General features: G+C 39.5%; 1 protein-coding gene across 1 annotated transcript in view; it reads left to right on the top strand.

The window, feature by feature from the left end:
• CNTN5 (contactin 5) overlaps window positions 1-27,971 on the top strand; it is a 544,075-nt gene that overhangs the window by 362,777 nt on the left and 153,327 nt on the right. Inside the window, exons 9-11 of the mRNA XM_077805582.1 lie at window positions 3,075-3,211; window positions 5,424-5,553; window positions 7,122-7,272. Coding sequence (XP_077661708.1) covers window positions 3,075-3,211; window positions 5,424-5,553; window positions 7,122-7,272 — 418 coding nt within the window. The remainder of the gene's footprint in view (window positions 1-3,074; window positions 3,212-5,423; window positions 5,554-7,121; window positions 7,273-27,971) is intronic.

The following is a 27,971-nucleotide window of genomic DNA, read 5'->3' on the forward strand; positions in this document are numbered from 1 at the left end:
AGGACCAGATGGAACTGTCAGTCAGCCCTCACCAGGGTCTTCAGCGTTGTCTCTGAGCCCTTTAAATCTAGCTCCTTTTCTTGGGTTATTAAACTAGCCATGTCCCCTTTCTGGGGCTTACACCACTCCAGCATCGGCTGTTGGGGGACCCAGGCCCACCCACTATTCTGGGTCCCAATTCAGGGACTCTATACACAGCAGCTATATACCCCTGCCTCCAGTTTGCTGCTCCTATTCCCTATGCTTTTTCCCACATAACCCCTTTCCTTTCACCTATTACCTTATTGTTACAGTTGCCAGGTCCTCATGTTCCCAGGGCCAGTAAATCAGCCCGTCGAGTTCCTTTTGCCTGAGCAGAGCATCCTTCCTTTCTCCTCTGGTCCCAGCCAGGAATTGACCTGCTCAGGCCCTGCAGCTTCTTTTATCTGAGCCTACTGGTCTCTGATTGGCAGCTTCCACAATGACCATCTAGGCAGGCCTAGAGGACCCACCTCTGCTGCTCCTTCCTGGGGCAGAATGAAGTAGAACTGCAGGGCCTACATCAGGGGGCCTCAAAAAGCCAGGTAAACCTCATCATAGTGGGGATGTCGTAGTTATGGGTAATTTCCTCTTTGTTGTGAAAGAATTCCTTGAGGTGGAGTCAACAGAAAAATTCTAATTTTCCACATGTTAGTAGGGTACTAAGGTTCTGAGGTGGGGCAGAAATTCAGTCCCTTGGAGAGTACATATACTTCAGGTCTAGTTAGGGATAGTCTTGACAGGTTGATAGTGTTGGAGTATCATGTAGTATCCATGCGGTGGGTTCTGGTGTCGTGGTTTCTCCCAGAAGTGGTGTTCTGTTCATTGTGGAGTTGTTGTACTTGGTTCGACTTTTTTGTTTTTGTTTTGAATGGCAACAAACAGTTAGATCCCGTACTTAATGAGGGCCACATCCTGAAAGAAATCTTTTCTGAACACCCCTTTGCTGGCCTTCTGACAACCCCACAGCCTCGCCAAGCTCATTATCAGATATATCCTCCCCACAAACCAGGACACACCGACTCAAAGCGGCACTAGACCCTGACAGAACAAGAGATGCAAAACCTGCAAACGTATCTCCACAACTACGATGATCAACACCTCCTCAAAACACCTTTCATGATCCCTGGGTCCTACACGTCTATCACAATGTGTGGTGTACCTCATGTAGCACATCAAATGCCCCAACAACAATTATGTGGCTAAACCAGACAATCATTATGCTCTCAAATGAACTCACACAGAGAAATGATAAAACACAAAATACCTTATCACACTTTTCACACAATGATCACTCTATATCTGAGCTATCAGTCCTCATCCTCAAAGGAAACCTGCACATCTTCAAAAGATGAGCCTGGGAACTTAAATTCATAACTCTGCTGGACACTAAAAACCAAGCATGTAACAGAGACATTGGTTTTATGTCCTTACAACAATTTGCCACACACTGTACTGCCTGCTAACCCTTAACTGTCCACTTCATTTTAACATGTCCTACTGTATGGGTGAACCCTTTATGCTTAACAGTCTGTCCCATCTTGTATTTAGCTTGGACCCTCTGGTTACCTTCTCCAGACCTGCAGAAGAGCTTTGTGATGCTCAAAAGCTTGTTCCTTTTCTCCAGCAGAAGTTGGTCCAATAAAAGATATTGTCTCACCTGACTTGTCTCCCTCATATCCTGGCACCAACACAACTACAACACTGCAGTAGACTTGATTTACATTCCATGCAGCGAATGCACAATGCAGTAGTTAGGCTTTCAACACTCACCTAGTTACCTATCATGCCAGCTCACATTTTCTCAGCTTCTTGATTGGTGACCTGTCGGACACTAGACAGATTGTTAGATTTATTTTTAAATTCAGTCCACCATAGGTTCTGCTTATTTAAGTGATTTATTGATTCCCCGCTGTCCAGAATAGATCCTTTGCTGTGCTAACTCTGGATTATTATCCAGCCCACCCACAAATATTATTCTGTATTCCTTGAAGTCAATGACATTGCCTCCTTAGTCTCTGCAGTTCCTTGCAGAAAGGATTTAAGTGTTTTATTCTTAAATGTTTTAGTTTCATAGATTAATTTGATCTGGATTTTTTCCTTGCCACTGAACTTTGCCTTGGTTTAACATTAAACCTGGACCCTGACCTGCATAGGCAGACACTTACACCCTCATGCAGTCCCACTGGGGCTCTTTACAGGGAAGGGTTCTATCTATGGGTATCTGATTTACAGGATTAGAGTCCCGTGCTTCATTCATTCCACTTGTTGCCAGCTGACTGCTGGGTGAAAATCAGTAGGCTAGTTAATATATATATGCCCCTCAGTGGTCTGGTCCAATGCTACCTTAAGGGTCTGCCTTCCTATCTCTGACTCACCATGTGATTTATGTTCATGGGGTGCGCTAGATTGTCCCAAGTGTGGACACTGAGTAGCCAGCCCACACCTCTGACATTCACTCCCTGCATACTGAGCACAAGGAAGACCACTTCTGGAAAGAACTGGATGAAACACCTCACCAACAGGCCTCCACAGTTGATTAAATCCTAGTTTCCTGGTGGACTGACAGAGCAACAAGCAGCAGGGACTCCCTACTGAGTCAGGGAGTCAGACATGGTGTTCAGACTCGCTACTGAGATCTTAAAAGTCTGAACTTAAGACCTGCAATATTTCCAGATACTATGATGATGGTCATCAAAAATAAATGCGTGTAATATTAATAATTGCTGCATTAACTATGTCGTACTATATTAGTCTGTTATATGTTATTAAAACATAAAGTCTCTCTAGTACCAGATAGAGTGATACTCAGCTCATAGTCCTGTAGAATCCTTTACTCAAAATTTATTTGGTTCTGTCACTTTTCTTCTTTGACCCTCAGTGTGTCTTTTTTAAATGAGTTTAATCTGCATGTGATTTAATATAGTCACTGATACTAAGATGGACTGCACATTGGTTTACAATCTGTATTTTTAATTGATTAGGTCTTTAGAACATCAACTGAAGTCATGTCAGCCTTTTGTATTTGCATTTATTATGCTATCTCTCTTTTACAGCCTACCCACATTGGGTGGAGAAGCTTAACAATACTCAGTTAGACAGTGGAGAGCAGCTCCGATGGGAATGCAAAGCCACTGGAAAGCCACGACCCACCTATCATTGGCTGAAGAATGGAGTCCCTCTTTGGGTACAGGTATAGTGCTCAATAAGCCACCAGTAGATTGTAGTTTCCGCTTTAATTCAGCGAAAGTGAGCTGGGAAAATAGTGCTGAAGGGGAAATGCTTCAGAAAGGAGATTTTTCTTTTTCTATTCATATTTAAAGCCTTGGATAATGTAGCGCCAGTTTTCCTGTGGGTCTGTCTGTTGAATTATGTCCAAGTATGTGAAAGCAGGTGAGCTGGAAATTTTCACTCTCTACCTGTAATCCAAACAGGATAGCTGGCAGGGCCTTTTTTATTCAGAATCCATGACTCTGAAATGTTCTTGCCCTTACTATCAGTAAACTAGTGATATCCTTCTGAGCAAGATTGGGCAACTTTTGTTTGTTTCTGCTTTTCATTATGATGTTTATGGTTGAGTTGTTTATTATATCTTTCTGAGTGTTTGTGTATAGGGTCATATTGTAAATGGCCCTTGTATGGCTGAGCAAAAAAGTGGACCTGCTCCTTGATGTGTAAGTTACACCAGTGTAGAGTCCATAAACACAGACTCCCTTAAACATCACCAGCTACATGTATGTTAAATATGACATGGTATATTCTTATTATAGCTCTCACGTTCCTCATCATTAATGCACTAATACAAAGTATGGCTTTTTCTCAATAGCCATGTCTGATTTTTGCATCTGTAAAAATCTGATGGTTTAATAACTCTTTTGTGAAAAGCAAAGCCCCCACCTCTCATGCCAATATCATTGGCCTGTTCCATCAGGGAATTCCAGGTCCTTACTGCACTGATCTGACAAGTTTTAAAATAAGATCTATGTTAGAGTGTTTCTCTATGCAAATGACCAACATTGGCATGGTCTGGATTTTTTTCTTTCTTTCAACTGAGTCATCACCTCATCTCACGTTGTTTTATTTTTATGCAGCATATTTCTATTCTTTATCGCCTCCAAATGCTAAGAGGAGTAAAAAAAAATCGTTTGTAGACTCTTCATGCATTTCTAGGTTAAAACAAAATTGTTCAATTCTGGAAGAAAATGTCTCCATATGTTAATAAATTCATAGAATGGATTTATAAATATAAAAGATGTGCTATGCCTTTCTTTTCAGTGAACACTTCATCTATCTGTGAAAATCGACCAATTATGAAAACAATGAGAGAGCAAACATATAAGGCAGTTTATTTTTGACGTCCTGAGGCACTGAAAACAAGTTTATATGCCTTAGCTTTTCCATATCTGCCTTTCTGGAGGTGGGTGGAAAATCAGTCCAGACTTTGAAGCACTTTTAATCTCTGTGCTTTCGTGGTCTTGAGATTTTCCAAACAGCCAATACAGACTTCGCAAATTCCAGTTCAACTTGAAACTCAGACCTCAAAAAAGAGAAGGGTATTGATTAATCCCATATACATTTTCAAATGCAATTTTATTAATATATTTTAACTCACACCTAATAGTCTTTAGTAATGAAACTGAAGAATGTATTGCACCAGCTCAAATTATTCATCATATAGCCACATGCAGTGCAAATTTCCCTACACAGCTGTCAGTGCACCTTGCTTCTGACCTTCAGCAATTATTTTCTATTAATAGGCCTTTTCAGATGAGATGCTGCAATTAATACAAAGGCAACTTGATCCTGCTACCCTTACTCACATGAGTAGTCTTGTATGAAAACAGTGCCATTCCTGTGAATGAGACTACTCATGTGCATAGCGAAGTATTGCAGGTTTGGGCTAGTAATGTGTTCGATTATATGGTGGGTTTGGTATGTAAACAAACATTCACTATGGACTCTTTTGAGACCACCAAACACATTTCCCTTGTGACCTAAACTACATCTGAACCCTGGTTCCTTAGCGAGGAAGGTAACTCATTGCTGAAGGTTGGCAGAGTACTCTTTGCTGAACCATTTTTAAAAAGCAAGTTGATGTAGTGGATCATGGGGAAAAAAACAGTGCTCAGGGATGTTGCATTTACATTCAAATAAAATAACCAAGAGGGAAATTCATTTTTTGGTCTTTTCGGACCCCAAAATATTTTTTGTTTCTCATTCTCTAGAGAACAAAAGGAAGCAATCCAAAAAATTCACTCTAGTAAATTGCTAAATTATATTTTAACCACATTGATTTATTTTATTATTTTATTTTACTTTATTGCTCCCTTGCCTAAAACTAAGAACCCAGCAAATCCACTTCATTTGTTTGCTTTTGTAGAATTATTTTTTTCATTCCATTACAGAGCAGGGTTGAGATGGTTAATGGTGTACTGATGATCCACAGTGTGAATCTCTCAGATGCTGGAATGTACCAATGCTTAGCAGAAAATAAATATGGAACCATTTATGCCAGTGCTGAGCTGAAGATTTTAGGTGAGTAATGTCTGAACAGAATAGGATTGCTCTCATCTTTCTTTTTGATAATTACATGGCTCCATGGTCTGTCATGATAAAGAGATCCTACATCTCCAACCTTAGCAGAATTGGATAAAAGCTGTATAATTAATTTGGCTGGGTTCCTCTTTTCCTCTTTCTTTTATTCATGTGTGAGTGTGTCCTTTGTTGCCTAGGGGTTGACAAGTACTTTTGCTGCCAGAATGGTATCTTTTTGAAACTCCTCCTTCAGTTATGCTTAGTGATTTCTTCTAACCTAACACCAAATTCTGTGTGTGGGACAATGTGCAGTGGGGAAATTCTAACTGTGTGTTCAGATGCACAACCAAATCCCCTGACACACACATACATTTTCACCCCCTCTAACCTGTGAAAATGTAATGAACCCTGTTCATTGCAAAGTTCCCTTGCTATGGTACTCTCAATGTGTAGTTTCATTGTTTAACATGCACTCTAACATATCTCTGTGTTTGTTGTTAAACAGTGAATGCAACATGGCCAGTATAATCCTGCTGTAGTAACCTTAAACTTTTCACATCATGACTTTTTGTGCTGCCATAATAATGCATTAACCTAGTAGTTGCATTCTTGGTTTTTGTTATGAAGCAAACAGAACAAATTAAATTGTCCATTTTTAATAATGTTATCATTAAAATTATCCAAAATTAGGTTTTGAAATTCAGACATTGCTGAGAAATTAGTGTGGGGGGAGGGCCCGGGGGAGGGATGAGGGATGAGCTGTCACTTTTGCTGCTGAGTGAATTTTTTGCAAGGCTAGCTTAACAGGTACACAGACCCATGGAATTACAAAGGGATGCTGAACCTTCACATTGTAAAATTACCATAAGTTAGAGTCACACTGCAATACCCTTACTTGCATTGTTTAGTACCTTATGCTTCAGATAGAACCATTTAAATCAATGGGACTGTTCAAGGAGTAAGGTACTACTCAACATATGAAAAGGTCACTCAATTGGGCTATTAGTTTTTAAAATATCTCTGAATTTGGAAAAAAAATTGCAGCCAAAATTGTAAACATCTTGAAAATAAATTATTTTCAAAGAATAAAATCCTTCCAGAAAACTAGAAACATATTCTCAATTTTCCACAGCTGGTTTTCAGGAAGAAAAAAGGCAAAATAACTAAAAAACCCATCAACAAACTCTTTGTAACAACTAACAGCTTTGGGTGGATTTGTGGAATTTAAAATATACTAATATTTTGAGCTAATTACTGTAATAAAGGTATTTAATTTTATTGTTGATTTCTCCAGACTTTCTCTAAAGCTGCTAGATTTCACAAATAATCTAATTTTAATATGTTGATATGAACGACTTCTTATTAACTGATAGGTTGATTAAATTCTAGTCTTGCCATTGGAATTGGATGCTGGTTTAATGACATTTTTTGTATACATGCCATATGATCTGTATTATAATAGATTCCTAACAAAAAAGTGAAAATGGATGATGAACCATCTGTTAGAATTCGTTGAAATGGAAGGTGCTGATTGTTCTCTATAGAACTAACATATTTCTTTTTAACAGCCTCAGCTCCCACTTTTGCACTAAATCAGATGAAGAAAACTTTAATTATTACCAGGGGCCAAGAAGTTGTCATTGAGTGCAAACCACAAGCCTCTCCAAAACCAACCATCACTTGGAAGAAAGGAGACAAAGCAGTAAGAGGGAATAAGAGGTCAGAAGTCTCTTCAGTAAACTATGTATTAATGCAGTTAATGTGGTTTCATATGGAAAGTACAGCAAGTGACAAGAGGCACACGTATGCTATGGATGTACGAGAGTGCATGTATAGTAGTTACTAGACAAGCTGATTAGTTTGACAGTAGTGGAATTATCTTCCCTGTAGTGGATGGACATTGTTATTAACTTTGGGATCAAAGCTCTGCTGGTTTAAACAATGATGCAGAAAAGGCAAAAAATGGTTTCCTTTTTTGTTTATTCCTTGTTCTTCATTTCAGCAATGCTGCATTTATGATATGAAGGTGCTACATATCTTGTGGTTCAGTAGACAAAACGTTTATAGGCTGTGACTGCAGTGATGACATGAGAACACCACGTTTGTTAAAGATAGTTTTACAAGAGACCCAAGCTAAGCTTGACAGCTTGTTGTCAATGGGGTCCTGTCCAAGAGTGCTTTGAAAAACATTGCACAGAACAACAATACAGTTAAACAACAAGATTAAAGTCTATAATAAATCATTTTGGTACTTAATGGCACATCTGTTTAACAGGCTCTGTTTGATTAAATAAATTCTGTCCAGCTCTGTACTTTAAACACAGTTAAAGCAGCTGCAGGTCAGGTGCCAACTGCATTTGCGTTACTCAAGAAAACACTACTATACATTAGAGCAGTTTTGCCAGCCTTGACATGGACTTTAATAATACACAATAATCGTATCTTCTTTCTTCTAATGTTATATGAATGGACCACTTAAACTGACTTGTCTGGCATTACTGTGAAGTATAAAAGCGAGGTCTTTTTGCATTTATATGATACTGATCAAAGCCGTACAGTGCATTTGTTTTGGTAAGTGGTGGAAGGCGAATGTTATCTTGTTTGTGATCTTTGCAAATGGCAATTTAGTTTCACGTTGTTTTTGTTCTGAAAAAGAAAAAGGACAATATTTCATATGATTTTGACTCCTTTTGGAAAGATAAGGCAATGTATGACATCAACTATTTTACCCATTAGTTTATAGATGTGGTTTTGGAATGGTATATTTTGATAATGCGGGTGTGTAGATAAAGGTAAGTTATAAGGCTGATATTAACCATATCAAGCACTACTAATAATGAGATCTGTCTGCCATTCTTTGTTGAACTTCTGTAGTGATCAAAACGAAAGAGACTTTTGTTTTGCCTGGATTTGTAAAAGCTGACTATTTACTTTTATTAAGCTTCTGCATTTGTTCAGGCCATTTTGATCTAACACTTCTTTGTGTTCTGCCAGCTGATGTCTGCTGGTGACAGGATACAGTCCAGAGCTAACAGAATGCCTTTGATTAAACTGAGTTTCATTATTTTTTTAATAATAACAGAAAACCAAGATGTAGACTGTAGTTCTGTAGGATGTATCCAGAGGTATATAGTAAATTATTTGACATCCACACACTGGGGGATCTGATCCCTGTGTCCCTGCAATATAGTCATGACTTTGATAGTATATTTGATATTAAACAAATAGGGCCAAATTCTGCCCTCTGTTGTTTTAGTAGAGTTATTTCTGATTTACACTGGTGCAACAGCATGCAGAATTGGGCCAATGCTATCATAAATATAGTGGATTCAGTTACAAGAAATCAAGAAGTATGTTAACAATAAGCTAGATGAAGTGTACTAAAAATAATAAAAACAAAAACAACAACGTATAAGTAAGGATAGTTTCAGGAAAATAAAATGTGTACCTGTTGGCATACTTGGTATCTGTCTATTAGTGATGGGTGAACTGAAGAAGGTTCTGAGGGTTAGTACGAACACTTATCTGATGCTTTTTCATACATAGCCTAACTCTGGTCTAAAAATCTCATGAGAACAGGATTTCATGTTAGATTTCTGATGCATGCTGGTTCTCGCTGGATTAGAAATATCATGGTGAAAATAGCCTTTTTCATCTTATTTATTCTTCTTAGTTTTGACCATGAGTAGCAGGGGACATGAAGAGGCATTCAAGATAAAAAGAGCTGACTGAACTTTTCAAGTCTTAGAAAGGTTTGGTTTGTGTTCTCTTCAGCTTTCACTCAAACGTACAGAATAGTTCTTAGGTTAGTCAGAGTGCGCCTATCTCTACTGTTTATACCTAGGGGCAAAATCAGTTACAGAGGATCTCATTTCTGACCTTCTGTACAGAATTCCTACAACAATACTAATAGAGTCTATTGGAAGAGGAGACGAGTAAGGCCATCAAATGAAGGACTGATGTGTTGGGGAAGATGTTAATTTTGTGGGGAAGGAGTCTGTTTTTCCCATGCTTTGGAGGACTCTTTTTGGGGACTTATACAAGTTACCTACTACACATTTTAAAAAAGAGAGAGAGAGGAAGGAAAAATACTCTTGTTTTGGTGAATATGGTCAAGTATTCTTTCAGTTAACTTCTTTATATAAAATGACTACCTGAGACCCAGCTTGTGAATCCCTTACTTCCCCTGGTGGGTAGATACTAAGATGAATAATTCCTTTGATTTCACCTAGAAGAGCTTTGAATATCAGGGTAGAGACCTTGAGCTGATTTGGGTTTTCCTTAATAAAGTCTTAACCCATTCAAAATAAAAATTAATTAATGAAAGTATTTTGGATAGTTAGAATGTAATTACCTAGGATGGAATTTGGCCAGAACACAAAAGTTAATGCTATTGTTGTTTCTAGTTTTAAATATTTGGGAGATGCTTAAATGCTATGGTAATCGGTTTCATGTAAGCACTAACAGGAGTATCCAGCATAAATGTTTCCATTAATTGTCTGAGAATAGTTTAAAATAGTGTTAAAAGCCCTTACTCATCACATTCTATTTGACTCCTTCGCTTTGTATGGTAGAAAATGATAGGATAGACACTATATACGGTCAATAGTTCTTTGTGCTCCAGCTATTAATCTGCATTTGGCTTTTTAAGTTCATCATAACTTTGTAAAACATTCTAGAAAAAGGAATGGACTCTGGACCAAGGAGGTAGTGTTTTGATCCAGAGGAAGCTTAAAATAGAAGTTTTGTGTTTGCATTTGAGACAAATCAAGGCTGGGAGTTGATTTAAGTTCTGAAACAGAAGTTTTGGTCTCTCATGACCTCTTCTTGCAAGGTTTTGGCCACCAAGTCCAGAAGTCATGCAAGATCAGCTATCCTCATGGGATTTCAGACCTCAGCCAGATGTAGAAAACAAGGCCCTTCTCATTTGTAATCAAACCCACACTCAAACCCTAGCATCAGATTCTGGTCTAGACCCTGCAGAAATTCAGGGGAGTGGAATGACTGTTCAGATTTGATGATCCAGTTTGGAGCCCATTTCTAGTGAAAACTAGCTTAGTTCTAGTTTGTAAAGCTAAAGAAGCAGAAAAACAGACGTTTTGATCAAACTTTTCAAGCGCACAATAACCCTTGAAAAATACAATATAATTGACTGGAATTACTCTGAAAACTGATATAATTCTCAAGTAACTCCATTGAAGTCAGAGATCAGACTCTGTGCAAATGTTATTTATAAATGCTTTAAAATACCTTTTGTGCAGGCTTTTGTAAACCAATGAAATTTTATAATGATTTACTACTTCAGAAATTTTAGTAAGCCATTTCTCTGTGTACTATAATCTCTCTTTCATCACTTTTTTAAGGTCACCTACTTTTCTCCTCTAGATTTATTCTTGTGGCAGTGACTGTAGCTGATATTTAAACTGATATGTTTGGGGAGTCGTAGGTGTTAAAAGCTTCATAAGACTTTGTTCATCCGTTTTTGTTCTCTCTCTCTTTTGCATCCAAAGTATTCTTTTTATTTTAAATTCACACTGGATTTTCACTCTAGCTCATTATTTTCATTAGGTGGCCATTAATTATAGTTAAAATAAAATCATCCAAAAGCACTCTAGCAGTGCAAAAAATGCTATTAAGACTCTATTATTACTTCCCATTCAGCTCCCTTTATTTACAGAAGACTAAGTGTAGGGGGGCGGGGAATTTTTGTCCAACAAACAGCTAACTTGAGGAAGACAGTGTTTTTACAGTGAAATTTGTTTTGTTTTATTTTTGTCTGAGTTTCCTTTTCTTTTGAGTTTAAGCTATAATGCAAAAAGAAAAGGAGTACTTGTGGCACCTTAGAGACTAACCAATTTATTTGAGCATAAGCTTTCGTGAGCTCACTTGAAGTGAGCTGTAGCTCACGAAAGCTTATGCTCAAATAAATTGGTTAGTCTCTAAGGTGCCACAAGTACTCCTTTTCTTTTTGCAAATACATACTAACACGGCTGTTACTCTGAAACCTAAGTTATAATGGAGACTTCACCAATGTCCTTTGTATAGCTAGATTTGCTCTTGGGCTATTTTATTTTTCTGATAGTTTTGAGGAATCACTCCATTTCTATTTGTCACCATCAAACCATTGCCCTTAGAATGAAGGTCCAGTGGACTTGTGAAAGAAACCCAAGAGTCACATAAATCACTGTCAGCACCACAACCCTTGCATGTTTCCTCTAACACCTGGTATCTGAGGTCACTGTTTTACTGGCTATATTCACTTGCCCCAGATCCAATGCTGATTTCTGCTCAGTGTAAATATCTAAGGATCTGCACATACTTCTAATTAAACATTCCTTTGAGGTAGATAGATATCTAGCAATCACTTCACCCACCACTGAAATGCAGCCACTTTTCACATGGAACACAACAATTGTTTACCTTCCTGCCAGCACCATACAAAACAGTTTTAGACAGGAAGTGAAGAATACCTTATTCAGTTAAAGCTGTGGGGGGAATTTTGGATAGTTAGAACTGAATTACCTTAGATGGAATTTGACCAGAACACAAAAGTTAACACCTATCCCTACACTGAGTGCCATGACACCATTAATAACTGCAAATGACTAGGATCTTTGTTTTACATTTCATCTGAATGATGGCACCTTCAGCTGTACTCCCAGTACCACAGAGGAGCATTTGACACATAATGAAAACGATTTCATATTGAATCAACATCTGTACTTCCTGCATCATTGAAATATTCACTGGAGGTCTTCCATTCCATTCTTGCCTAAACCTGTTTAGTTATTGAGATCTGTAAACTGCTCTTACCAGTTACCAGTTCAAAATCTTTCCACCAGTTAGTGGAGAGTGACAAAGTTGCTGCTGGAATACAAGTTTCCAAGTTTATTATAGGCAAGACTGGTTGTATTGCCTATCATTAAAGTTGTCCAACACTTTCCATTGTAAGAACCTGTTTCCAATTGCTTATAATAACTTTACCAAACTTTAACTGTTTGAGTTGAAAGTGTCCATATTGGGTGTCTTCCTCAGGCTAAATATATACATTTAAATCAGCCAAAAGAGTTCAGTTATCTTTAAGGCAGTTGAATGTTGCACTAGAGAAATGGATTCCACCTCTGTCTCTTATGTGATTCTAGAAAAGTCATTTAACCCAAACTGTGAAGAGCTGGTTACTCATGTGTTCCTCATTTTCTGAGTGCTCACAGCTAGACCTGAACTCAATGGGAGCTGTACTCTGAAAATGTAAAGACTTATACCACTATAAAGGTCCTAAGCTTTTCAGTGTAGGCACCCAAAACCGGTGGATAATTTTTACCTTAATCTTTGTGTACCTCAATTTGTAAAGTAGGGATAATACTGCACCCTCATTTCATTGGGATGTTATGAAAATAAACTGATTAATATTTGAGAAGAATTCAGATACTGTAGTTAGTGTGGGTATGTGTATGTATGTGTGTAATATATCTTGTATGGTGAAATTGGTTACTACATAACGGCAGGATTGCTACAATGTTGTAGTGAAATATAAGGATGAGATTATTTTATCATACTTTCAACTACTTTTGCCATAAACTCAGATTGATATTAAAACCATTGAACCAGAGATCTTGTACACCCCGATTTTAGTCAGTCTTTCTTTGTTGTTCAATTAGTTGAAGAACACAGAGCACTTAAATCTAAAAATAGGATAACTGAAACAGTCAGAAATGGACAGGCTTTTATACTCCTTTGGTCTCTCAGTGTAATTCATTTCCAAGTTTGACAGGTTCTTATTACAGCATTGCTCTTCACTGCTATATTTAAGGACCTATGAATGTTTCAATTTTGAGTTTCTATTTTAAAAGGATTTATAGCTCAAGTCTAAAAAAGGGGGAGGGGGGGCAGGGGGCTAAACCTCGGCAAGAAGGATATGAGTCAGTAGGTGAAGTTTTACCCCAAAACAAACAGACATATTTTGGTCATTTTATGTCACATTTGAAAATATACGTAGGCTCCCTTTATCAGAGGGGCCTCTGAGCTTTATTGGGAGGGATCCGGGGAAAAGCCTGTGTGCTGCAATCGAGCCTTAGAGACTACAACTCCATTGATGCCTTGGGGAAAGAGGGAGAGACTTCCCCCTGCAGGAAGAGCAGGCGGTGAACTCCATTTTGGGGAAAGGAGTGAGATTGCTGCTGTGGAACTCTGTCCATATCAGCAGCTGCTGCTAGGAAGCCAGAAGCTACTGCTGAGAGCCTGCAGGGGTTTTGATCAAGCTGGGAGCCTCAGAGGCTGTTGGTGGCTTCATTGGAGCTGGGGCAGAGACTATTGCTGTGCCTAGAGCTGACTGAGCTGGGCCTGCAGTGAAAGAAGTGGGAGTAACCCCCACTCTGGTTTGGGAAAGTACTTGCAAGGGAAGGGGCAGAGCAGAGAGACTGAGTCTGAGGAGAGGCAGGAGAGTGATCTTCCCACCGAACCAGGGCCCAGAGCTGCTGACCTTCGGTGGAGCCAGCTCCAGTCATCAGCAGGGTTGCGCCGCTTGTTGCCTTGGCTGGACTGATGCACAGAACCAACAGAGCGCTGGCTCCAGCTGCAGATCTTTCAGCATGCCCACGCAAGCAAGTGCCTAGGACTGAAATCCAGAGCAGTGTACACTCTGGGGTGGGGTAAACGGTGGCAGTGTAAATGCCAGATACATAAGTTTCATTTATTACTGTATATTATATTTGTTAATTGATTTTATTCAACTGCCCCTGTGGATCTAAATGAGTATTGACATTTAATCTTAGTCTGTTATACCCTGTTTCTTAAATGGTTAAGTAAAGGAGTGTTAGCTGTAATTTGAGTATATTGGATATATATTATTTTATAATTGGTATTTGAGTTAGACCCATGCCATCGGTTATTATTATTATTATTACTATTTGAAGGGGTTTATTCCTGGAGGTTCCCAAGGCATGCCATTGAGTGTGTACAGGGGCGAGCCAGGTGGAGGCACTGCCAATTTTAACTTCCTTTAGGAGTAAAGGGACTGCAGCAGAGGGGTGGATAGAGGATTCCCACTTATCCAGCGTCGCCACTGGGATACTCAGATCTCCTTTAATGTCAACAACATCAGGCGCCCAGGCACACAGGTGAGTGTTGCCTGCTCCCGAGTAACCCAGGGAAGAAAGGGAGGTTACATATATTAACGTAGTTTTATATTGTAGTAAAACAGTAGTCTCTCTGTAGTTAAGGTTCCCACCAACTTCCATTACAAAGCTATTTTAGTCTCCTATAACTTTAGGATGGAATACTGGTTTAGGCTGAAAATTGCCATATTTACTGCAAAGGCAAAGGAATATGTTTCTGCAAAGTCTGTGGAAATTTCACCAAACTTTTTTGGAGTTAAAAGCCATTAAGTCATTAACTTCGACGTAACATTTTGACTTTTGTCTAGTGTTTGCTAAATTCCCTCTAGCTCACAACTGCTTGTTACAACCCATTCACATTTTCCACGTACATCACTTATGGTTCCTTGAAAAAGCATGTACCAAATGTCTCTGAATGGTACTAGATGTTCCTAACTGCCTAAGTTGCTTTTGAAAATGAGACTTAGGCTCCTAAGTAACTCAGGCCTTTTTGAAAATTGTGTCCCAGGTCTTCAATTATCTCCACAAAAGAAAGCCACTCAGAAGCTTCAGCTAGGACAACATGAAGCTACCTGCCTTTTGAGAAAGCAAGACTGGAAAGGGCACATTGCAGGTGTACTCTGTACTGTCCACTGGCTGCCATCTGTCTTCTATGCTGTTATTCAAGGGGCTGGTTATTATCTACAAAGACTTAAATGAACAACATGCCAGATTCTTAGAGGCCTTCCTTCCCACATGGCCCATAACTCTTTGTCCCGGGGTGTACCTCACAAGGACTGGGGGCAAGGATTTTTTGTTGTGGACCTTTGCCTTTAGAATTTGCTCCCACCAGAAATACATCTGAACCTGGTCATGTCGAGTTCATCTTTTGTTCAGGTTTTCTACTAGCAGCAGGCCTTTTTAGTCCTCATATAGTCAACAAGGCTAGTAATTCCAGATCTTTTGTCAGGCTAGCTGGCTTAACAGCTGCAAGGTTATTCAGAGCATATGCACCCTATCTTCAGGAAAATGTGCTTTGATTCTGAAATAAATAAAGTGTGCCCCAAAATATATGTTTATGGATGTGCATGCAGGCAATATATTTATTTCTTTATTCTTTCTAAAAAAAAAATTATTCAATTTATCCCTATGTTGAGTTGATGACTTCAAGGAATGTCCTACAGCAACCTCTTAAGCCTTCTTCTGGTCAGTGCATGGCCTAACTTTCCCACTGGGTAGATGATTCCTGTTTTGTTTCCTGCCTCCACTTTTTTTCTTAATTATTGGATAACAAACAAAAGCAATCCTACAGCTCCCTAGAGAAGATAAAGCTGAGAAGCTCAATAATTCTAAGCCGCAAATTATCTCAAGGTACTTGCTCTGTTGTGCTATGTACACCTCCACTTTCAGCATTCTCATCTCAAGTTAATTACCAGTTGAGCTAACAGTTGATAAATATTTATTCTAACTGTGGTTCATTTACTTCAGTTACAATAAATGGTTACCCAGGATCCTGTATGTGCACCACATAGGCAGAACTTGAGCAAGTCATTAGTTGCTTAAAGGCTTTTCTTTGCTTAAGGCCCCCTAGACTATGACTTTCAGCTTAATTTGTCCTTAATAGAAACTACATCTTAAATTCTTGGAAATTTAAGCATCTAAGTACATGCTATCAGCTGATTCCCCCCCCCCCCATCCCCAAATGGCACTTTAATGATCATGAAGTAGTGAAGAGAGAAGATTCTGAGGACATTTAGAAAGAGGCATTTCATGACAGAAATTCTTATCTACCTTGGAGAGTTATGCAATCACTTCTTTTAGTTTTTTGCATAAATCATGGTCTAATTTAGCTGTGGATTGCTCATAATGGGAATTAGAGATCCAGTTATAAATTAGAGAAGGGACACAATGATAACCTTGACTATATGATAAAAACAAATAGCAAGATCATCTCCTAGCAAAAAAGGATCTTTGTTCAACAGCAACACTGTTGTGTTAATTGGTCAAATTAAACCGGTTAAAAATGTAGATCATGTGATGTTTTTGTCTGTACTCTTAAAGAACTCTTATTCTGATGTGAAAATCTGAATTCTCTTAAAAAGAAAAGGAGTACTTGTGGCACCTTAGAGACTAACAAATCTATTTGAGCATAAGCTTTCGTGAGCTACAAGCTCACTTCATCAAATGCATTCAGTGTGAAGTGAAGTGAAGTGAGCTGCAGCTCACGAAAGCTTATGCTCAAATAAATTTGTTAGTCTCTAAGGTGCCACAAGTACTCCTTTTGTTTTTGCAAGTACAGACTAACTGCTACTCTGAAACCTGAATTCTCTTACTTCACCAGGGAGAATGAAAACAGTAAAAATGTGCAATCTGGCTACAGTGTATGTAGTATAATATCCCTGCATTGAAGCCACCCCTTCATTCGAGCCAATTCCACGATTGCAACAGTTAGTTCCAGAATATATATTGCCAGACAGACATAAAATAATGTTTTAAAGAGATAAAGAAAAGGAGGCAAGAACAATTAACTGATCTCCATCTTTATGTGGCTGGCAGTTAAGTTCCTTTATTCCTCATATCTCTCTCCTCCTCTTGGACTTACTTCTAGACAGTATTGATGGGACTAGCTTTATTCAGTTAGCTCTTCATATCCTCTGACACTTGCTACTTCTTTAGAAACAATGCCAGACTACTGTAAAGTTCTTCATTCATAAACAGTGCCAGTAGTAGACCATCGCCCCCTTACTAACATTCAGTGGGGGTGTTTTAGTTGCTAGTTCCCAGTACTAAAAAGGGGAAAGGATTGATGGGGAATCAGGACCCTGAGACTGACAGCTCCCAGGAACAATGGGGAGAGGCCAATGCTCCAGGTCAGCCTGAATGACAGGGTGGGCAGGCTAATCAGGGAGTCAGCAAGCCAGGGAGGTCCTGTCCTCCATTTGAGCTGGAATTGCCTGGGTCAGACAGAGTATGGCCGAGCTAAGGAGAAAGTAGGGGCCCAAGCTGAGCCGGGGAGCAGAGCTGTGCCAGATCCAGAGGGGCCAGAAAAGCAGCCCAGAGAGAGCAGACCCTGTCCTGGGAGCAGAGCTGCAGCCCCAAAGCCAGAGGCACAGCCCAGAGAGAGCAGACTTGCCTGGGAGCAGATCTGCAGCAACCAGAGCCAGAGGGGCCAAGCAAAGCTACCCAGGAAGCAGAGCCGCCCAGAGAGAGCAGACTTGCCCTGGGAGCAGAGTCACAGAAGCAGCCTGCAGAGCAGACCTGTCCTGGGAGCAGAGCTGCAGCAACCAGAACCAGAGGGGCCAAAGAAGCACCCCAGGGAGCTGGAGGCAGAGCAGCAGCAATGCAGAGACAGAGTGGTGGAGCTGGGGCTGGAGCAGTCCGGAGCTGGGTGTGGTGAGCAGCTGGGGGGAGTGAGGGGGACCCTGGGCAGCGGGCCCAGCACAGGGAGATGCCTCAGCCAAGAGGCTTTGCAGGTCAGGCTTGAATCGTAACCCCGACAGGGCGGGGGCGACACTGGGAAGAAGGGTCCTACCACTGAGAGCGTGAGGCCACCACCAGAGCAAGTGTCCAACCCACAGCATCCCTGCAGCACAGTCAGGGCCTGAGAAGGAGGCCTGGGACTTACAAGGAACAGACTGTGAACTGCCCTGACATTCCAGAGACATTGTATGTGATGTTCCCTGCCACAGAGTGGGTTGATGTGTTTCCTTTAACCTTTCCCATTTTTCCTTATTCTTTTAAAAATTAATTGTTGATTAAATAACTTGCATTTGCTTTAACTTGTATGTAATGGTCAGTGGGTCAGAGAAGTGCCCAGTGCAGAGAGAGTACCCCTGAGTGGGGACAGCCTAGCCCCTGTCCTAGGTGACCACAGCAGCGTTGGGGGTCAAGCCCCCCAGGAATCCTGGGCCCAGACTTACTGGGGTTAGGATGATTCTGCCAGACAGGAGAGTGGAAGGGGAGTCCTCAAGGGCAGGGAGGCTACTGGATAAAGGAAGTGGGAGCGAGGACTCAGATCCTTTCGCTAGCCTACTTCACCGGGGTAGTGCAGAAGCCAGGAAAGTTCCCCACAGTAGAAGGACTATTCCCCCGCTTACAATTAGTTTAAGTCCATGATACAGAGGCTTAGCAATCTAATAGATAAAGCACTGGACCAAGACCCAACAGTTCTGAACTCTGTTTTCAGCTCTGACACTGACCTGTTGTGTGACTTTGGGCAAGTGACTCACCTCTCTGTGCTTCTGTTTCTCTGCCCAACTTCTCTTCTCTATTTAGAATATAAGCTGTTTAGGGTAGGGAATGTGTCTTGCTGTCTGTTTGCATGGTGCCTAGCACAAGAAGACCTTGGTCTCATTTTGGGCCTATTGGCACAACATTTATGAAAATAATAATAATAGTACACGCACACACAGAGTGAGGTGTTTCAGCAATGCAAAAATGTATTTAGTTTGTAGGCTATAAGTTTCATTTGTTAATTAAGAAGCAAAGAAGATAATTAGGAAAAGAAAAAAAAAGTCCCAGAGAAAGGAGGGATAGTCAAGAAACAAACTAAGATTAGGGAAGGGGAGTCCTGTTGGTCTCTGGAAGAGTGTATAGGTTTCAGGACTATCCATCTGTTTATGGCATGGTACATAGGTTAAGATATAGGTCAAACTTTTCTTGCCATCTCTTCGTGCTCTAGCAGTCAGTGTCCAGTGTCAAATCGGAGACTGTGACACAAAGGCATGCACACAATGGGAGTTTAACACATGAGCCAGCAAAATTCATTCTGCACCAGGGAAGCACTTTCCTAAGGCAATTCTTTCTGATTTGAAGTAAATGTAACATGGCTGGCATGTCCCTTTCAGGACAGCAACACCTGCAGCACCAGGAATTACTTACCTTTATTGTAGATGTGAGGCTATTTCTAGATTCAGAGTCACTGAACCTTTGGGGTAATATTTGGACTAAAGATGTTATTAATTTGGCACCCTCTGCTGCAATACACTCAGTCATTCTCTTGCCTATCCAGCTCGACCCTCTGAATATTGAATTTCGCAAAATGAGTTTTGAGGTCTTGGTCCAATTTCTAGTGGACAAGTTTAACATTGCACAAATCACAATTATATTTTCCATTAATTTGATACCCTATTGACATTCTCAGCTGCCTGGTCTTATAAGTATTGGATGGGAATGGAGACTGCACATCCCTCTCACCCCTAGACGGTGATAAACTACAGGGCAGGATGGAGGGACATTAGTGAGCCTTGCACTTAAAACTCTCTTTGTATTGTGGACTGAGAATATCAGTCTCTCTGGATGTCCATCCCAAAGCTTTCACAAGCATAAATGCACTTAACTTTTAAAGGGATGCAGTCAATTTAAACATCACATATCTACCTGAAGACTTTGTACCTACTTTTGTTATAAGCAGAACCTAAGATTATTATAGCTGGGAGAGGCTAAAATTTTTTTTTTAACTTTTAGTTTATTTTATACATCTGGAAGCACTTCATACATCATCAGTTTCACATATCTATTGATTATCAGTTGTGTTGCTGGTGCCAGGCGCTATCATGATCACATCAGTCTCATACCCTGCTCTGGTCAGTATAAATGTCTGTGCAAATTGTACACACTGTGGGTGGGATGCTTGCTCCACTGAAGTCACAGGCAAAACTCCCATTAACTTCAATGGGCCAGGATTTTACCCTGTTATCTAAGACCCCTGTATTTTGCATGTTCCTTTCAGTATTTGTCATTAGAGAGCTATTTTGCTACTGCTCATAAAACAAATGAGAGACAATTATATAAATGCTAGAGAGAAAGGAATCCTAATTTTTTTGAGTGTATGCAACTGCCTTCCGTTGTAGTCAAGTTTAAAATTGAATGAGGCTTTTTTTTTTAATATACCAGCAGTAAAAGGAGAGAACTCACTTATTGATTTATTTTTAAAAAAAGAAACAATTGAGTCAGCTGTCAGCACGGCATTTGCAAAGATATTCAATGAGTAGTTGTCTGTATTTTCCACTCTGCCCTCCCAGATGCCACTCTCTACATTCTTTTTTATTATTTCTTGCTCAGTGTTTGTAAGTCCTCACAATGTATTATTAGACACTAATGTGCTGTTTTCTCCCAGATTATTAATAAAGGTGTTAAGTAAAACTAGCCCCAGCATTAATACCTGCTGTTGCTCACTAGAGACCTTACCCAACATGATAGATTGCCTTTTATTAGCTGTCCTTCAGCCCATTTTCTGTGTATATAAAGGTCAATAAGCTCTTTACAGAATGGTCACTACATGAGAGACCCTTATCTCTTTGGTACATCTGGGCTGAAGCTAATCACCCTAAAGATGTGAAATGGGTGAATTGAAATATACTATGGTGCCATTATATTCACTGTGCTAACAGTTGTTTTAACATCCCTGAAGGTTTAAAAATTTACAGATTCCAATTAAAAATTCAGGAAGCTCTCTGAGAAAAGTATGTTATTTTCATGTATGCTGATTTAAGAACACCATGCATAAAATAGTTTCATCACATTGTCTAATGTTGTTGGAAAGTGATGATATGGTGTCAAACAAGGTGATGTAAATCAGATAACATAATAACAACAAAATGCACTTTCAAAGACTATTAGGTATGTGCTGTAGCATCTGAAATCCCTTTGATTTTCACAGAGCTCTCTGAATAATCCAAGACAAAGGCTCTCCATGCTCTCCTTTTTCCTATTTTTGAAGCAGCTGTCACCTTTTTCAGAGTATTCTTGGCCATCCCATACTGATTTCTCTGCAGGAACAATACTAATTCTTCAAGGGAATCTCTCTTTAGAGTTCTCTTTATATCACCCTTCACCCCCTTCTTTCTCTCCATTTGTTCCAACAGACATTTTTCTAACTCTTTTGTGGTTTTCTCAGACCCTCTTTCTGTCCCCTTCTGGAGATATTCTTCACTGCTTAACATTTGTAGTCGCTACACAATCCTGTGTGAGGTGCCTCTGGTGTGAGTTCTGCCTCCTAAGAGGTCCACCAGCAAATTTATAAATGTATAGATTTCAAGAAGGAATGGACCAGTGTGATCCTCTAGTCTGACCTGCCGTATAACACAGGCCATAGAACTTCCCCAAAATAATTCTTAGAGCATACTTTTTAGAAAAGAAAATCCAAGTTTTATTTTAATATTGTCAGTGATGGAGACTCCACCACTTTGGTAAATTGTTCCAATGGTTAATTTCTCTCACTGTTAAAAATGTACACCTTATTTCCAGTCTGAATTTGACTGGCTTCAACTTTTAGCCATTGGAATCTGTTACATCTTTCTCTGCTAGATTCAAAAAGCCATTATTAAAGATTTGTTTATCATGTAAGTACTTATCAATGGTAATCAAGTCACCCCATAACCTTCTCTTTGTTAAGCTAAATAAATTGAGCTTCTTGACTCTATCACTATAAGGCATGCTTTCTAATCCATTAATCATTCTCATGGCTCTTCTCTGAACCCGCTCCAGTTTATCAACATCCTTCTTGAATTGTGGACATCAGAACTGAACACACTATTCCAGCAGCAGTTGCATCAGTGCCAAATACAAATAACCCTTCCCTCCTACTTGAGAGTCCCATTTATGTATCCAAGGATTGTATTAGTCCATTTGGCCACAAAGTCGCACTGTGAGCACATGATCAGTTTCCCAGGATAGAGTCCCCCATTGTATAATATGACCTATGTTCTTTGTTTCCAGATTTATACATTTAAAGTTAGCCATATTAAAATGCATGTTATTTGTTTGTGCCCAGCTTGCCAAGAGATCCAGATAGCCCTGTATCAGTGACCTGTTCTTTTAATTATTTACCACTCCCCCTAATGTTTGTGTCGTCTGCAAACTTTTCAGTGATGATGTTATGTTTCCTACAATAACTAGAGCTAATTGTAACATGGGTTTCTTCCCAAGAAGAATATGAATTTTTGCGAAAAAAAACAAAAGTATCTGGCTCCAAATGAAAATGTGTTTTTGCCAAGATTTTCCATAGACAACAGACACTTCCCACAAAATTTTAGGTGAGAACTCAATTTTAACTTTTTTAACTCAATTTTTTAACTCAATTTTCCATCAAAAACATTTTTGATGGAAAAATTTCAACTGGCCCTATAAATAATCGCTACCCTCAGATTCCTTCTCAGATGTTGCCAGCTCCTAATTCCCCTACCCCCAGGCAAGGATGTCTCTTGCTTCTCTCCCTGGACTCCACAGCAACTTCAAATTGCTCTCTTTCTCCTCGCTTTTCTCCAAGAAACCCTCTCTCAACACAGAACACACACACAATTTTAAAGACTCCTTCATTAATTAGCCTTCTGATCTTCACAATCACCCAATCCCTGAGCTCAGTTTTCTTCCCTGACCTCCTGCAATTCCAAGCTGCGAACATTTGATGATTTCCTTCACCAAAGGTAAAAAGGCCAAGTCTTCTTAACTATCAGCCCAAAAGAATGTGTTTTTTTTTTTTCTTTGTGAGGAACCTGCTAGTGAGCTTCCTTCATCAACAAGAGCAGAATCAATTATTTCACTGTGGTTTCCATTATTTTTTCTACCCGCTCTTTCATTCTGTACTATCTCTGTCACAGTGCAATGTTGTTCTTGATTGCTGTGGCTGTTCTCTGATTGCTTCCCTTGAGCTCATGTTTCTTCTTCATTTGCGGAAATAGACCCTAAACATGCATTTTCTCTGTGAAAAAAAAAAATCTTTCACCTCCATGATACTGGAAAAGGAATAGGGACTTTGTCTTTGTGTTTACACAGTGCCAGACGTTGTAAGTATTACCACAATCTCAATAATAATTAATACATTCCTCCTCAAAAACAGTAACAAAGTGTTTTTTAGACCATATTACAGGAAATTCTAATCTTCTTTATGAAAAGCAGTTCTATACTGTTTCACTTAATGGCAGTTCATGTTGTCATACTAAGGTGAAATTATGCACCATAATCAAATATTTGTATGCTTCTAACCATTATCTTGAAAATGGTATGCTATTTAACACACACATGCAGTGTATTATCTTTTATTATAGGCTGTAATTTGGAAAGTGAAATATCTTATACTATAAGTAAATAGCCCTTTAAAATGAAGATGTAAAAAAAATGTTTAGCATGAATGCACTTTTAATTTACTTAAGACCTTAAGTAAATTCAGGGGAAAACTTGGATAAACAATACTGACATCGTTATTGACACCTCAGTAACTGCAAATGAGTCTCCCTGAGTCTACCTCCCAATTCTAGCATTTTGCCTAATTCTGATTTCATGCATCGGTAAGTTCTGAACAATCCGTGTCTCAGAGCGCATCATGTACTAATTTTGCTCTGACAACCTTATAATGGGAATTTGAATACTTATTACATTTTTCTTGTGGAAAACAGAAGGGAGAAAAAGCCCCCCTGTGTTTACCTTGCCTCAATAAAATGATAGTGGATCTGCTCTTTTCACTATGAAATCTCATTTTTAATAACAAGTTCCCATTTACAGCACCACATGTTTTGTCTCTAAACAACTTCCCTTTCAGAGGAAAAATTTTCCTGGGTCCTTGAAATTCCTAATTTATCTGAAGCAAAGTGCAGTCTGCAGAAGCTCCTTTAAAAACACAGAGGATCAGCCCTTGCAACAATATATCTAAGAGATTATTTGTTTCATCCTGAATCAAATATTCAACACTCATTCATGATAATATGCAAATCACAGGTATTATTGTTGGGTGTGATTTTTTTTATATATATACTGTGCCCTTTCTCACTTGGAAAAGATGAAGCCCATTCAATAGCCCTTTCTTGTCCATTGCATACCCACGCCAGAGTCTTGCACATTCTCTCTGATATTGCATCAATACACAGCAGCTCCTAAAATCAAATGCCATCTTAAAAGACTCATGAGCCTTGGATTGCTGAACTTAAACACAATCCTTTCTCCTTTGAGATTTAATTTCTGTTTGACGTCTGGCTTCTGCATCATGGCTCAAACTGTACCTTCATCTGACATTCAGATAAATGTGTATACTGGAAGGTATAATCCAGATTGTAAAGTGAGGAGAGCCCCTGGTGCCTAGTACAAGCACCTATAAAAAGAAATCCTGGGAACTACTACAGTAGATGAATTCTTATTTATTAAAAATAATTTCCTGCTTAGCATGGGGTTGCCTGTTCCGTCGGAAGTAATTTTCTCAATATACTTAATGAAAGAATTTTCATTGCATAAACATAATATTAAAATGAACCAATTCAGACACTTCTGCCAGAATCCCACAGTGAAGAGAGTTACAGAAGGAAATTTACTATACATAGAACAGATAATAAAGCTGACACACCGTCCTTTTGTATCTAATTACTGAGGAAAATCTCAGAATACCCTGAATTTTTAAACTTTTATTTCTACTGTTTGGGCAGCTTAACCCCGAACCCTGGCTTACTTTTTAATGTAACACATTTCCTTTTGGGGGTGAAGATGTGAGAACATTAGGAAAAAAATTGAATAAAATGTAAAAAACTCCCACGGATCCACAAAGTCCAAAATCACTGTTTAACCGTTATATAGTACTGTCAATGTACTCTGAGTTTTACACACAAAGAGAAGGCAAATAGCCTGTCCTGACAAATTTGCTATCTAAGGGCTTCTATCCAATCATGCCCTGTGATCCTTCACCCCCTTTGCCCAAAAGGTACAGCTTTTTTCTTACCTGCTGTTTGCTCATTTTGTAGGAATGGCCTAGTGGCTTGTTTTGCCATGCTGATAGGTCTCCTTCAGCTTGTTTCCAAAGAGGAAGTTCTACTGCCCTTTTCTAACATCACACTGTCTTCTGTGTGTTTAGGTGTTTATACTGAGCCCATCATCATGCCATCTGAATCCTTTTCACTGGGTGACTGCATAACACACTCCCCCTTTTCTCTACAAGTACTGGGTGTCTTCATGGAACAGCTACATATAGCCCACTCTGCCACTATGACATAGCAGTACTAAGCAATTACTCCAATGAGTCCTGCTCATCTTCCACAATTCACAAGGGAAGCTGGAGATGACACTCCAGAATGCACGTAAGTTCCAGAAAATTTGAGATTCCTCCCTTCTTTCCTGCAAGATCAACTTTCAGGATTTGTCCTGAGATTGCTAGTGCTTCCTGCTTCTGGTTGGACCAGAATTAGAATAAAAACATCTTTTCCATGGGGCAATCCCAGTAGTTTGTTAATGCAACACGTATGGCTGAATGCACTCTGGATCTGGTTTTCAGGCTGGGATTAGCGGCAGGAACACAGATATTTCTACAGAGTCACACATGTGAGGTCTTCTCTCTGTTAGCCTAGCTAGGGTCACTCTGAACATCCTTGGTAAGTGTGTGGCTACTGTAAGCTTGAACACTTGTCCCTTTTTGCTATTAATATCAAACTTGATCATACTCTTTTTATACCTAGATATAAAATGGAGACTGTACTTGTCTCATTGTTTGAAGATCTCTTTCTTGCATTGGATAAAAACCCAAGGACCTTATCCAAAGACCATTGAAGTCAGTGGGGATTTGTCCATTAACTTCAATGGGCTTTGGATCAGGACCCAAGGGTCGAGGTGACCAGAACATGGTTTGACAGCTGCAAATCTTGTCAAAAATAAGCAGAGTCACGCCTGAGTGAGTCTGCTCATTTCTCTTTCACCTTGTCTTCATTAAAGACTTGTTTGTAACATGTTAAGTCCAAGTGTAGAAAAGGCAGTTATAGTTTTAAACTGTCTTAGATGAGCAGGATCTAAACATCTAATGGGGAGCCTAGGATTTACTTCAGCCAGCTGATCTGTATTAAATCTACAATTGCCTTGTGTACATGAGTAGTGAAATCCTGGCACCATTAAAATCTATGAGATTTTTGCCATTGATTTCAGTGGAGCTAGGATTTCACCCAAAAAATATGGCACACTAGTTAACATGTTAAGTATGCACCCTTTTTCCTAGTGAAATTCCATCAGCTGAGAAAAGTCAAATATATTGTTGAATGATTATGCATGGGCTCTCTTATGTGAGATACTGATAGATTTTATTTTATTATTCATCCTGTTCAATGTGAATTCAAGGATAATAGGGGAGGAATCAAGCAGTTTAATCAATATTCTAATGACACCCAACTCTGTCTCTATTTCATGGGACGCAGACAACCAGGTGAATCATTTCGGGGGGGGGGGGGAATTGAACGTCGGGGGAGGGGACAAAAATTGTGTCCGCATATAGAACATTATATGTGATTTTAAAGTTGAGGGGTGTGACAGGAACAATAAATGGAAGACATAATAGCGCATACAGACCTATGAAAAGTGAAGGAGGGGCAAACCAAGGTCAGGGGAGAAGCAACTGCCTGCCCCAGATCAAGTGGTGCCCTTGCGGACAAAACAGGTGCTCAGCTGTCTCAGTCCTGTGTACCATCTGAGCCAGTGTCTGGCCAAGATGAGGGCCTGAATAAGGAAGAACTGGCTGCAGCTCAACACGAAAAACAGGTTATGCTGATTGACTGGATAAAACAATTGGAGAGATGGCAGAGATATTAGGTCTCATGGTTGAGTAGTTATGCCCATCTCTAATGACCCAGATTCACAACTAAGAGGTCATCTTTGACCGTCTGCTGATTCTGTAGGCTCAGATAGCAGCAGTATAAAGGAAAGCTTGTTATGTATCCTTAGTCAAGCAATTGTGACCTTTCTTTCAGCCATGGTTATTAGCAGAGTTGGAGAAAAACCCTGGGGCTATTTTCTGGAGAGGTTGGGGATGGTAGAAAAAAAAGGTTAGTTTTGATTGTTAACTTCTCTATCACATAAGTGTAAGATGTATTTGAAAAAATGATATAAGAAATAGATACAAATCTCAGTCTATGAATGAAAGCTTAACTGTAAAATTTTAAAATGGAAGCAATGAGAGATTCTTGTTATAGTTTTCCTTAATATGTAAGAGAGCTGTAAAAATTGGAAGTCAGATCCTACTGAGGAAAATATAAAGGAACATTAATTCTGACAAGTCACTTACAGAGCCATTGGCCATTATCTTTGAAAACTTGTGGCGATCGGGGGAGGTCCCGGACGATTGGAAAAAGGCAAATATAGTGCCCGTCTTTAAAAAAGGGAAGAATGAGAATGTAGGGAACTACAGCTTCACCTCAGTCCCTGGAAAAATCATGGAGCAAGTCCTCAAGGAATCCATTTTGAAACAGTTGGAGGAAAGGAAGGTGATCAGGAACAGTCAACATGAATTCACCAAGTGCAAGTCATGCCTGACCAACCTGATTGCATTCTATGATGAGATAACTGGCTCTGTGGATACGGGGAAAGTGG

This window comes from Eretmochelys imbricata, chromosome 1, assembly GCF_965152235.1.
Source record: "Eretmochelys imbricata isolate rEreImb1 chromosome 1, rEreImb1.hap1, whole genome shotgun sequence".
Classification (NCBI taxonomy): domain Eukaryota; kingdom Metazoa; phylum Chordata; order Testudines; family Cheloniidae; genus Eretmochelys; species Eretmochelys imbricata.